General features: G+C 43.0%; 1 protein-coding gene across 1 annotated transcript; it reads right to left on the bottom strand.

The window, feature by feature from the left end:
- Positions 1-258: 258 nt before the first annotated feature.
- DONSON (DNA replication fork stabilization factor DONSON) lies at positions 259-11,646 on the bottom strand (the record flags this gene model as incomplete). Its single annotated transcript, XM_080696261.1, has 10 exons — positions 259-396; positions 1,288-1,500; positions 2,260-2,458; positions 3,055-3,159; positions 3,272-3,347; positions 4,778-4,956; positions 6,380-6,558; positions 8,229-8,432; positions 10,775-10,855; positions 11,362-11,646. The coding sequence occupies 10 exons, from the start codon at positions 11,644-11,646 to the stop codon at positions 259-261; spliced, it is 1,659 nt and encodes a 552-aa protein (XP_080552387.1).
- Between the last annotated feature and the right edge of the window lie 419 nt (positions 11,647-12,065).

Here is a 12,065-nt window from a genome sequence, read left to right as displayed (position 1 = left end):
CTTGGGTTTTAAAAAATTTATATCTGAAATCGCATGAAACAGTAAAATCAAAATGTCAATTTAAAACCATAATGCGATTACTCAGTGCATATAATAAAATGTAATGTAAAACCAATGTTTATAAACATTGCAGTATTTTAAAGTGTACTCCTTTCTTTAGCTTTCAAAATGAACTTTAAACCCAAGGTATTAGAATCTTGGACTTCCTTGCTAGGAGGATATTTTCCGCAAAGATTCCTTTTAGGCTTACTTTGGTGTTCAGGATCTCCAGTTACATATGTAGTCATTCATTTCCACATTTCGTAAAGATGATTTCCCCAGTAATGGCATTTGACTAAGCTGCTCCAGGGCTTTAGGGTGCAATCCGCAGTTAGTAAGCTCCTTATGAACAGCCTCCTATGGAAATGGGTATAAAAATAAAAAGCACATTAGTATTTGAACACTCAATTCTTAGTAATAACCCTGAAGACTGACAAAATAACTGGTACATTTATGTAATTTACATATAATGAAGCTGATCCTAGCTGGGCCTGGTGGCACACGCTTATAATCCCTGCACTTGAGAGGCTGAGACAAGGATGGCACAGGTTCAAAGCCAGCCTTGGCTATTTAGACTTTCAACAACTTAGTGAGACCCTGTTTCCAAATAAAATATAATAGAGGTCTGTGAGTGTAGCCCTGAGGTAGAAGGCCCCTGGCTTTCACCCCCAGTACCACAAAAAAAAAGGTGACATCCTAACATAGTTTTTAGAAGTAGCAAACTATATTGTCAGTTCCCAAGGTTTATAACACTCAAATCTAAGTATGTTTAAAACTAAAGTCAAATATAGTTGAATAAATACCCATGCTTCCATAAAGGAATCACAGTAAGCTTTGGATGTGAGAGCGTAATGAAAGTTCTTAGTCATTGTTACTGGAATAATTAACTTGAACTTATAACACTGACCATACATATACAATTTAGAGATATTCCGTCCTCATAATTGATAAAATTAGCAAATTCAGCTCAACATACATGACTTCCTTCAGCTACTCAGTGGAAACTAGCGACTAAAACACTGTTTAGAGCTGGGAATGGTGGTGCACACCTGTAATCCTAGTACTTGGGAGGCTGAGACAGCATAAGTATCACAAGTTCATAGCCAGCCTCAGCCACTTAGTGAGGCCTTTGACAACTCAGTAAGACCCTGTTTCAAAATAAATAACGAAATGGGGCTGGGAATGTAGCTCAGAGGAAGACTGGTTCAATCTTGAGCACCACACAAGTGTTTAGAGGTGAATACTTACTTTATCCAGTATTTTATCCACTGGTGGGCAGATATTAAATACAGCAGTTGGCTCATGGGGATACAGTCCTGCGGAAAATGACCCGCTCTGTGAAGATCTGAGTAGTGTGGTCATAGAATGTACAGCATGAGGCATGACTGGACCCGTAATCTCCAAACTAAATTGGTCTTTGTATCCAGAAAGAGCTTGTGTCTTTACATTTACACTTCGTGCCTTCACGAAAAGTTAAAGAAAAAAAAATTATAATCTACATTTCTCAAGCTTTTGTCCCTTAGCTAAAAATGTGTTCACTACATTCTCATGTAGGCTTCCTTTTATATTTATTGAAAAGTCATTCCTAAGACATCAACAAAATATATGAGTAAAACTGCATAGTAAATTCTCAGTTATCACCAGTATCCTTTCCACATAATGAGATTTTAGGTTTAAGTACATTTTTTTACATAGCATCTAATTTAGTATTAGGCTGTCAATATGGAGGACTGGGAAAACTAAACAATCATTTTTATAGCCATTAACAGCATATATGTCATGTATATTTACCCATACAGATACATAGCTATTCTTTTTATTTATCAGTGATCCAGTTTGAGATCTGTAAAGAGTATTCTGGAAATGTTCTTGCATTGGTAAATAAATAAAAACAAAATGAGATCAATCAACACTCTGTAATTGGCAAGAAGGAAATTAACACTAAGCTGCTCTTGTTGCCAATTACGGTTTATTGAATAAACATTTTCAAATAGTTCAAGTAAAAGGAATCTCATAACCATATATTTTCACACAGTTTCTCTGATATAATTGTGTTACATCAAAGATGTCTTTAAACTGAAAGCAAAACTAAAACAGTAAGTATAAAAATACTGGGAGTTAATTTTTTAAAATCAAGAATTCATCCTATCTAAAATATAAAGGACTTCTTTAAAATCTAGGTTTTGGCGATTAGTGAAACGCAAAATTTCCTTGAATTACCTTAAGCATCTGCATGGTGGCACCTCGGAAAGCTACAGGGGACAGAAGGGTCGGTGGCAGCCCTGCCTGTGCCCCCGAGGTAGCAACTAGACTCTTGCAGCTGATGAGGAAATTGAGCAGCGTAAAGGTGCTGATTCCTTTCACCAGCACCACAGACTCAGGCCTGTGATCCATCTGCACTTCATGCTTCTCTTTACGACTGAAAACGCCCATCAAGGAAATGGCAACAAATCCCACACTGGTGGGGAAGATAATCTTGAGTCTGAATCGCCCAGAATCTTTTTCTCAAAACAACGAAAGTGCTGCCATCACTCACTGTACTCAGAAGTATGAAAAAAAATGTTGAACACTTGGCAATTGCTAGAAACTGACAACGAGCAAAAACGAATTCATTACCTAACCCCAAGTGGCAAAGTTAACCAATATAGGAAGGAATGCTTTCACTTAGAAACAGTTCAATATTTCACAACCTATTGATACTTAGGTATTTGTTATTTAATATCATAGCAGATTCTTTTTTTGTGGTACCGGGGATTGAACCCAGGGGCACTCTGCCTCTGAGCTACACCCTCTGATCTACTTTTAGTTGGAAATGGAGTCTTACTAAGTTTCAGACAGCCTCAAAAGTTGCTGAGGCTGGCTGTGAACCTGTGATCCTCTTGTCTTAGCCTCCCAAGGACTGGGATTACAAGCATGCCTGGCTATGATGGAGAATTTTAATAGGATCTTAAAACCACCGATATTACTGTACTTAACTGAAAGTTCATTCTTGTTAACAGTAACTTGAAAGGATACAGCTTGAGAGAAAGCACATCTGGCTTTTTAATTTTATCTTGAACTCCCATCTCTTCCAGCCAAGAAAAACTTTCCTCTTCATCCTCATCACTGACTGCTTGATCCCTAGAAAATTGCTATAGTGAGTGCCCATTTCACAAGCCTGCTACTTTTAGGAATCAATTTCACCAAATCCATAAGTCACTGGACCATGTAAAAAGTTATTTCAACCACATACTCCTGTCCCAAGCTTGTTCCATATTCTCTCTTCTTATGGCAGTTTTCTTCTATTAAAGGCAAAGAAAATTCAATACCTACATGAGAAAAACAACACATTTTTAAAAGTAACCAGAATGTCCTCCTTTAACAGTATATGAAATTTTTAGTGAGTTTTTACACTTGTCTATTAATGTAGTCTTCATACTTTCTTAACAGTAGTCCACAAACATACACATACACATCCTTGAAACAAAAAATTTAGGAAACAATACATCTCACTACATGTGATACTGTTTCATAAGTTATGCTATATTCTACATTCACTTTCTGGAAATGTGCTGAATGCAACCACTTATATCCACCAATGAACTGACTCAATTTGAAAATTATGTTACTTGGGGAGTAGGTAATTGCACTACCTAAAAAGATTTTTTTCTTTTTGCAGTATTGAGGATGGAACCCAGAGGCATTCTACCTCCAAGCTACGCACCTAGCCCTATTTTTTATTCTTCATTTTGAAACAGGGTCTCACTGAGTGGCAGAGGGCCTCACTAGGCAGTAGAGGCTGTCTGTGAACCTCTTGCTTCAGCCTCCCAAATGCTGGGATTACAAGCGAGCACCACCACACCCGACTCTACAAAAGATTTTCTAAAACGGTATCCTCAGGTATTGACTTAGTGGCCTATTTTGTATCTTACTTTCGAAATTAGAGAAGAGAACACCATCAACTTAATGTGTAAGAGACAGCCAACTGCCAGGCGTGGTGGTGCAGGCTTGTAATCCCAGCATTTGGGAGGCTGAGACAGGAGAATCGCACAGGTTGGAAGCCAGTCTCAGCTACTTAGTGAGGCTCTCAGCAATTTAATGAGACCCTGTTTCCAAATAAAATATGTCTAGGAGTATAGCCTGGAGGTAGAAAAGCCCCTGGGTTCCAACCCCAGTACCACAAACAACAAAAAAAGAAGAAATTATTTCAGGCCAGCGTTGATGATGCACGCTTGTAATCCTAGTACTTGGGAGGCTGAGACAGGAGGATCGCACAGGTTGGAAGCCAGCCTCAGCTACTTAGTGAGGCTCTCAGCAACGTAGTGAGACCCTGTTTTCATGTAAAATAGGTCTGGGAGTATAGCCCAGGGGTAGAAAAGACCCTGGGTTCCACCCCAAGTACAAAAAAAAAAAAAAAAAGAGACAACCAACTATAGAAAAAATGAATTTCTTAAAATAATGGTGGTGATCATCTGGTAAAAGAACTCAACTCTAGCCAGGCATGGTGGCACACGCTTATAATTCCAGCATTTGGGGGGCTAAGACTGGAAGATCACAGGTTCGCGGACAGCCTCAGCTGCTACTTAGTGAGACCCTGTTTCAAAATACAGACTAAAAAATAGGGCAGGGGGCGTAGCTCGGAGGTCGAATGGCGCTGGGTTCCATCCTGAGACCCACAAAACAAAACCCCCTCAACTTTTAGTTATTAAGGCAAGTCTTTAATAAAGTAATTATCCATACTTTAAACCTAAACTTTTACCTTCATTTTTCATAGCTTCTCTTAAACCTCTTGTTGTAGGAGAGATGAGAGCTGTTATCACATCACTTCCTGCTAAGCCTGCTGCTCGGAACAGGACAGTAAACTGATAGGTACATACATAAAAATAGGGGCAAAGTTTTGTCTTCAGCAGGTTATATAGAGAAGTAAAGCTCACAGACCTAGGAGGCAAAAAGATGTTTTTAGGTATTATTAAACATTTAACTCAAATATTTAAAATGTAATTTTGTATAATTCAGCATGATATCTGGTTTAAAACACAACATAAGGCTGGGCATGGTGGCACTCTCTGGTAATCCTAGCATTTGGGAAGCTGAGACAGGAGGATTGCAGTTTGTGGACAACCTCAGCTACTGAGGCCCTCTGCAACTCAGAACCTGTTTCAAAATAAAGAATAAAAATTAGAGCTGTGGTGTAGCTCAGAGGCAGAATGCCCCTGACATGCTTAACAACAACAAAAATAACAAATGTTTCAAATACTGGTTTGACCTTTTTTTTTTTTTTGTGGTACTGGGGATGGAACCCAGAGGCCTTCTACCTCGGAGCTACACCCCCAGCCCTATTTTTTATTTTTTGTTTTGAAACCAGGTCTCACTGCGTTGCAGAGGGCCTAAGTAGCCCAGGCTGTCCTGCAACTGTGATCCTCCTGTTTCAGCCTCCCAAATGATGGAATTACAAGCATGTGCCACCATGCCCAGCATGAACTTTTTATTTTTTTTTGATACTGGGGATGGAACCCAGAGGCATTCTACCTTTGAGCTACATTACCAGCCCTAGTTTTTTAATTCTTTATTTGGAAACAGGGTTTCACTAAGTTGCAGAGGGCCTCACTAAGTAGCTGAGGCTGGCTGTGAACCTGCAATCCTCTTGTCTCAGCCTCCCAAATGCTGGGATTACAAGCATGCGCCACCATGACTGGTTGTGGGTTTAAACATTTTAAAATTTCTTTGGTGTTGGGGTTGAACTCAGGGGTATTCTACCACCAAGCTATAGCCCTAGCCCTGTTTTATTTCTTACTCTGAAACAGTCTCATTAAGTTGTGGAGGGCCTAAACTGCTGAAGTTGGCCTGAACCTGAACTCCTCCTGTCTCAGTCTCTCAAGTATTGGGATTACAATCGTGCCCAGCCTGGTTTGAATTTTTGTAGTTATGTAAACTTGGCTTTAAAGGATCAAAATTAGTAGTAGAGATTTGCTGATGACTTCTCAATACTTAATAGTGTACACGACTTAAACACTTATTTATTTTCTTACAACAAAATTTAACTTATAATTGGTTGCTGACTGTCTCTGGGTACCTTATGATAAGAAAGGAATAACATAAGTTATTCCCTCACATAAGTAACATTAAAAGAATCACACCTGTTTATATTTTTCTAATACATACACACACTTCACATTAATAAAGTGTTAAGAGCTTAGAAAGAAGACCAAACAGTTTAAATATTGGTTATTACTTCTGATAAAGTTGAGGACAAAGAGATCCTTCTATCCTTTACATTTCCATGTCACAAGCACAATTAGGAGAGGATACCACTAACACGAAAACTCATCACTGGACTGCAGGGGTTTTGTACTCATCTTACCAATCACTCATTAACACGTGTTGCAGGGTCTCATCATGTGACCAAGGGCTTGTCTTTCCAGCAAATTTTCTATCAGCTCCAATTCGAGGGAACAGTGGTAGCCAAGACATGGCAGGGTGGAGCCAATATACAAGGCTCTGCTGGAAGGCACAACGGAGCTCAGTGGACAGCTTGGGATCCTAAAGTCCAGAGGGAAGAGCAGGTGATTGTGACCCATGAGAGGCACAGATTAAAGAGACTGAGGGTACTAAACATTAATCTAATAATCTGTACTGCTTTTTATTGGAAAACATTAACAACAGTCAAGGAGCTAGATGTAGCTTATCCTTGTTTGGGATAGCCTATATGGTCAGCAGTTAGTCTGTTAAACCATGTATCAGAAGGAACACAGAGCCGGGCGTGGTGGCGCACGCTTGTAATCCCCGCGCTTGGGAGGCTGAGACAGGGGGATCGCACAGGTTCGAAGCCAGCTACTTAGTGAGACCCTGTTTCCAAATAAAATATAGAAAATAGGTCTGGGAGTGTAGCCTGAAGTTTTAAAAGCCTCTGGGTTCCATCCCCAGCACCAGGAAAAAAAAAAAAAAAAAGAAGGAAGACACAGATGGGGACAATTTCCTGTCTCTATTAGCCTTAAGGACAAAGACTGTCTTTCTGATTTTTTTTCTTGTGGCACTAGGGATTGAACCTAGGGGTGTTCTACACTGAGCTATGCCCCCAGCCCCATTTTATTTTTGAAACAGTGTTTCAAAGTTGTTAAGGCTGGCCTCAAGCTTGTGATCCTCTTATCTCAGCCTCCCAAATACCAGGATTACCGGTATGTTATACCAAGCCCACAAAGACTTTCTTCAGGAGAAGTGTGTGCTTATGTGTGTATAATTTTGTTGAACCTCATCCCCAACCAAATATGTTTCAAAAACATCAAGTAAACAAACCTTGATATTGCAAATGACAAATCATCCTGCTGATACTGAAAAAGATACACCATGGTCTCATTTAGTAACCCTTTTGCACCTACTTTGAGTTGATGAGATGTTTCAAAGTAATGAAGCTGTATTTCTCTAAAACCATTCTGGAACTCATTAACTCTACTAAATACAAAAGACCATTGTTCATTCAGGTAGCAAGAATCAGTGCATATTAAAAAGCAGAAGCCTGGTGTGATGGCATTCAACTGTACTCCTGGTACTTGGGAGGCTGAGACAGGTGGATCAAAAGTTTGAGGCCAGCCTCAGCAACTTAGCAGGGCTGCCTGCAACTTAGTGAGATTCTGTTTCATAATAAAAAATAAAATAGGCCTAGTGGTATAGTTCAGAGAAAGAACATCCCTATTCAACCCCCCCCCACACACACACGCACACGCACACACACACTCTCACTCTACCCACCCCAAAACAAAAACAATACAAATTTCCCCAAACATAAACAAAAAGCAGAGTATATCCCATATGAGAAAAAAAGTAAGGTCCATATTCTCTTGTAATCCTAGTCAACTGCTTTCCATTTCCTTTTTCAAAAATTCTTAGAAAAAGCTGGGCGTGGTGGCGTACGCTTGTAATCCCCGCGCTTGGGAGGCTGAGACAGTAGGATCGCACAGGTTCGAAGCCAGCCTCAGCTACTTAGTGAGACCCTGTTTCCAAATAAATATAAAATAGGTCTGGGAGTATAGCCTGGAGGTAGAAAGCCCCTGCATTCCACCCCTAGTTTAAAAAAAAAAATCCTTAGAAAAGAATGGTTTAGCACAAACAATTGCTGCCCACACCACTGATGGTCAGTACTGGTCTCTAAATGTAACACAGAGGAGCATTTTACACTTAATTTTATGTTAAAAGTTATTTTACTTCAGAATTACCTTTATACTTCGAGGCAAAGTAACTTCTGTTGCTCTACAATGTTGGACAAGACCTTGAGCCTCCTCTTGTGCTTTTAAATGATCTGCCCAGGTAAACGGTTGAGAAGAGGTGAAAAGGAGTCGAGTTTTAATACTCCAGTCCACAGGTAACTCAGTACTTTCTGAGGAAGGAGTATCTGATTCCAAGAATGATATATGTGGAGTCTTTTAGAAAACAAAGAACACAAAAATTAGTAGTTTCAAGAAAAACCTCCCATCTAAAGGTTTTATTAGGTAACATGCTTACTGAAATGTTAAAATTACATAAACTATAATAAATAACCTTTTTTTTTTCTGTACTGGTCTGAACCCAGGGGCATTCTGGCTACACCCCCAGGCCCATTTTTTATTCTTTATTTTGAAATAGGGTCTAAGTTGCAGAGAGCCTCACTAAGTAGCTGAGGCTGGCCGCGAACCTGCGATCCTCCTGTCTCAGCCTCTCAAGTACTACGATTACAAGTTTGTGCCATCACTCCCGGCTAATAAATAGTATAAAAAATACATTATACACTGGAAATGTCTAAAAGGAGCTAAATAAGAGTATTAACAGTAGTTACCTCTGAGAAGCTAAAATTTGGTGTTGGAAAAAGGCACAGCTTACTTTTTACTTTTTATAGTTCTTTAAAGTACTATATATGTTGCTATCACAGTAGACATCTTCCCCATATTTTAAAAAGTATCTTTTAATCCCTCTAAAATTAGGAGGCTAAGCTGCTTCTGCAAGTATTTTAGGTGGGCTCCTTAGAGGCCATAATTAAAGCACTTGCAAAGCTGGGTATGGTGGTCCATGCTTGTAATCCCAGCACTTGGGAGGTTAGACAGAAGGATTACAGGTTCAAAGACAGACTAAGCCATTTAGTGAGGTTCTCAGCAGCCTAGTGAGACCCTGTTTCTTGGACTGAGGATGTAACTTGGAAATGCTATATTGCTTGCATTCTGGGTTCAATCTCCAGTACTGGGGCGGGGGGGGCGCGTGGGGGGCATTTGCTGACCTTAAACATTTGCTGGCCCACGGTTTGTAATCCCAGTACTCGAGATGCTGGGACAGGAAGACAGCAGGTTTGAGTCCGCCTCAGCAATTTAGTGAGGTCCTGAGCAGCTTAGCAAGACCTTGCTTAAAAATATAAAATAAAGCCAGGCGTGGTGGCGCACGCTTGTCATCCTCGCGCTTGGGAGGCGGAGACAGGAGGATCAAGCTGGTTCAAAGCGTGGCTGGCTTAAGAGACCCTGTTTCCAAACAAAAATATAAAAATAGGTCTGGAAGTGTAGCCGGGAGGTAGAAGGGATTCCAGGAACCCCAGTACCACCAAAAAATAAAAATAAATAGTAATAATAATAATTAATAATATAAATGGAGCTGGGCATGGTGGCACATGCTTGTAATCTCTGTATTTGGGAGACTGCAAAAGGAGCAGTCTCAGCAAGTAGTGCAACTCTCATCAACCTAGTAAACCCTGTATTTATTTATTTATTTATTTATTTATTTATTTATTTATTTTGTGGTACTGGGGTTCCTGGAAGCCCTTCTAACTCCGGGCTATACTCCCAGACCTATTTTATAGTTTTATTTGGAAACAGGGTCTCTTAAGCCAGCATGGCTGGCTTCGAACCTGCACTATCCTCCTGTCTCCGCCTCCCAAGTGCAGGGATTACAAGCGTGCGCCACCACGCCTGGCTAAAACCCTGTTTTAAAATAAAAAAATAGGGCTGAGGGTGTAGCTCAGAGGTAGAATGTCCCTGGGTTCAATCCCCAGTGCCACCAAAAAATAATAAAATTAAAAAAAAAAAAAAAAGCTGGGGGTATAGCTCTGAGGCAGTACCACACAAATATAAAAATAAAATTTATACTTAATCTGATTTGTTGTCCTTCAAGTCAGTATCATCCACATTAAAAGGTAATATCACACAAAAATCAAGCATGTGAAGAAGGGAGATTGTATCTCAGGGACCTTTTCTTTTCTTTTTGGTGGTACTGGGGTTCCTGGAAGCCATTCTACCTCCGGGCTACACTCCCAGACCTATTTTTTTATTTTTGGAAACAGGGTCTCTTAACCTGCGGATCCTCCTGTCTCTGCCTCCCAAGCGAGGGGATTACAAGCGTGCGCCACCAAGCCGGCTCTCAGGGAGCTTTTCTGGCCTGCTCCCATTGGAATAATTTCCCAATTCATGAAACAATCACAACAAAAGTACTTGTGGGAGCTAGGGAGGGGACAGGGAGGTTCAGTGCTATGCCAATCTGTGGCGGTAATTTGGGGATTTGTTTTGAAGATTTATTATAGGCATAAGTTAAAAAAGCAGCTGAAACTGGAGGGCTGCCTACTGAGGGATGGGCTAGAGAAGTTACCACCTAAAGAAGTGTTAAAAACGCTGGGGGCAGAAGCATGACCCACACCTGCTATGCTTAGGCATCCTTTCCCAAGTTCTTTACTTTGACTTGTGCCATGCTTTCAACGCTGGTAGACATGATCACTTTCAATCTTATACATTCTAATGATATTTTAAATTACCTCGAGTAGTTCTGCAACTGTTGTCTTTTCTGGTAATGACTCTTCCCATTGCAAATCATTTTCTTGTTTAGAATCTAAAAACTGAGGTTAAAAAAGTCCTTTTAAACTTAAATAACGTTTGCTTTAAACGTATACAGTGCTTTACCTGGTATGCGAGTTTCTCAGTAAATGTCAGTGTACTCAAATTTATACTCGAACAAATCAAACGCATCAGTGTTTCGCTCTGGCTTTGTGTCTTAACTTTAATATCAACATCAAGGGGATAAAAAGCCAGAGCTTTGCACATTTAACTGATGCATAAACTCTGGCGCAAAAGACATAAAAAGTCATATAGTAAAGAAAATGTTAGTAGTCTGATTTTATTCTCCACATTCTCCTATCCCGAGTTCGGCTGCTAAGGGAGGTATAATCACGGTGGGAACGCAGGTTCTTGTACCTTTACCCGTCAAAGTTGCACGAGGCCGGGATTTCTCAGGATTTTCGGGCTTTCTTGCGCCCACTTCCTCGCCCCGACCGCAGACCTCCCGTCCCTGACTCGCGGCCGGTTCCGCCGCAGAGCCACCGCGGCCGGCAGGCCGGACACTCACCGCGGCCCGCGCCTCGGGGCGCTCCGCCGGGGCCCGCGGCCGGTTGTCCAGACGCGCGAAGGGGTTCCGCGGCGCCGGGCCGCCGCCGCCTCTGCCGGCCGCCGCGGGGAAGGGGCGCAGGGGCAGCCCGGCCGCCAGCGCGGCGCGGCGCGGCGCGGGCTCCGGGGGCAGCTCGCGGGACGCGGAGGCGGCGGGCCCCTGGCTCCGGGCCCTTTTCCGCCGGAGCCGCAGGATCTCCGGCGGCCTTTTGAAGCTGGGCGAGTAGCCGGGGACCGGCAGGGCCATGACGCGCGGGAGCCGGGACGACCGGCCGCCCACAAGCACTTCCCGCGCGCGCCGGCCCCGCCCTCAACGTGGCGCCGCACCGAGGGCCCCGCCCCGCCGGCCCCGCCCCGGCCGAGCGTGCGCAGTGGGCCGCCCGCGAGGCCCCGCCCCGCCGGCCCCGCCCCGGCCGAGCGTGCGCAGTGGGCCGCCCGCGAGGCCCCGCCCCGGCCGAGCGTGCGCAGTGGGCCGCCCGCGAGGCCCCGCCCCGGCCGAGCGTGCGCAGTGGGCCGCCCGCGAGGCCCCGCCCAGCCGGCTCCGCCTCCGCCGAGCGTGCGCAGTGGGCTGCCCGCGAGGCCCCGCCCCCGGCGGCGTCCTGGGCTCGCGGAGGACTCTGGCAGTGCGGTGCTGGGGCTAACCCTGGCGCTCCTGCCTAGTTCTGG

Source organism: Muscardinus avellanarius, assembly GCF_963383645.1.
Source record: "Muscardinus avellanarius genome assembly, chromosome: 5".
Classification (NCBI taxonomy): Eukaryota; Metazoa; Chordata; class Mammalia; order Rodentia; family Gliridae; genus Muscardinus; species Muscardinus avellanarius.
This window is presented reverse-complemented; position numbering and strand designations above follow the sequence as displayed.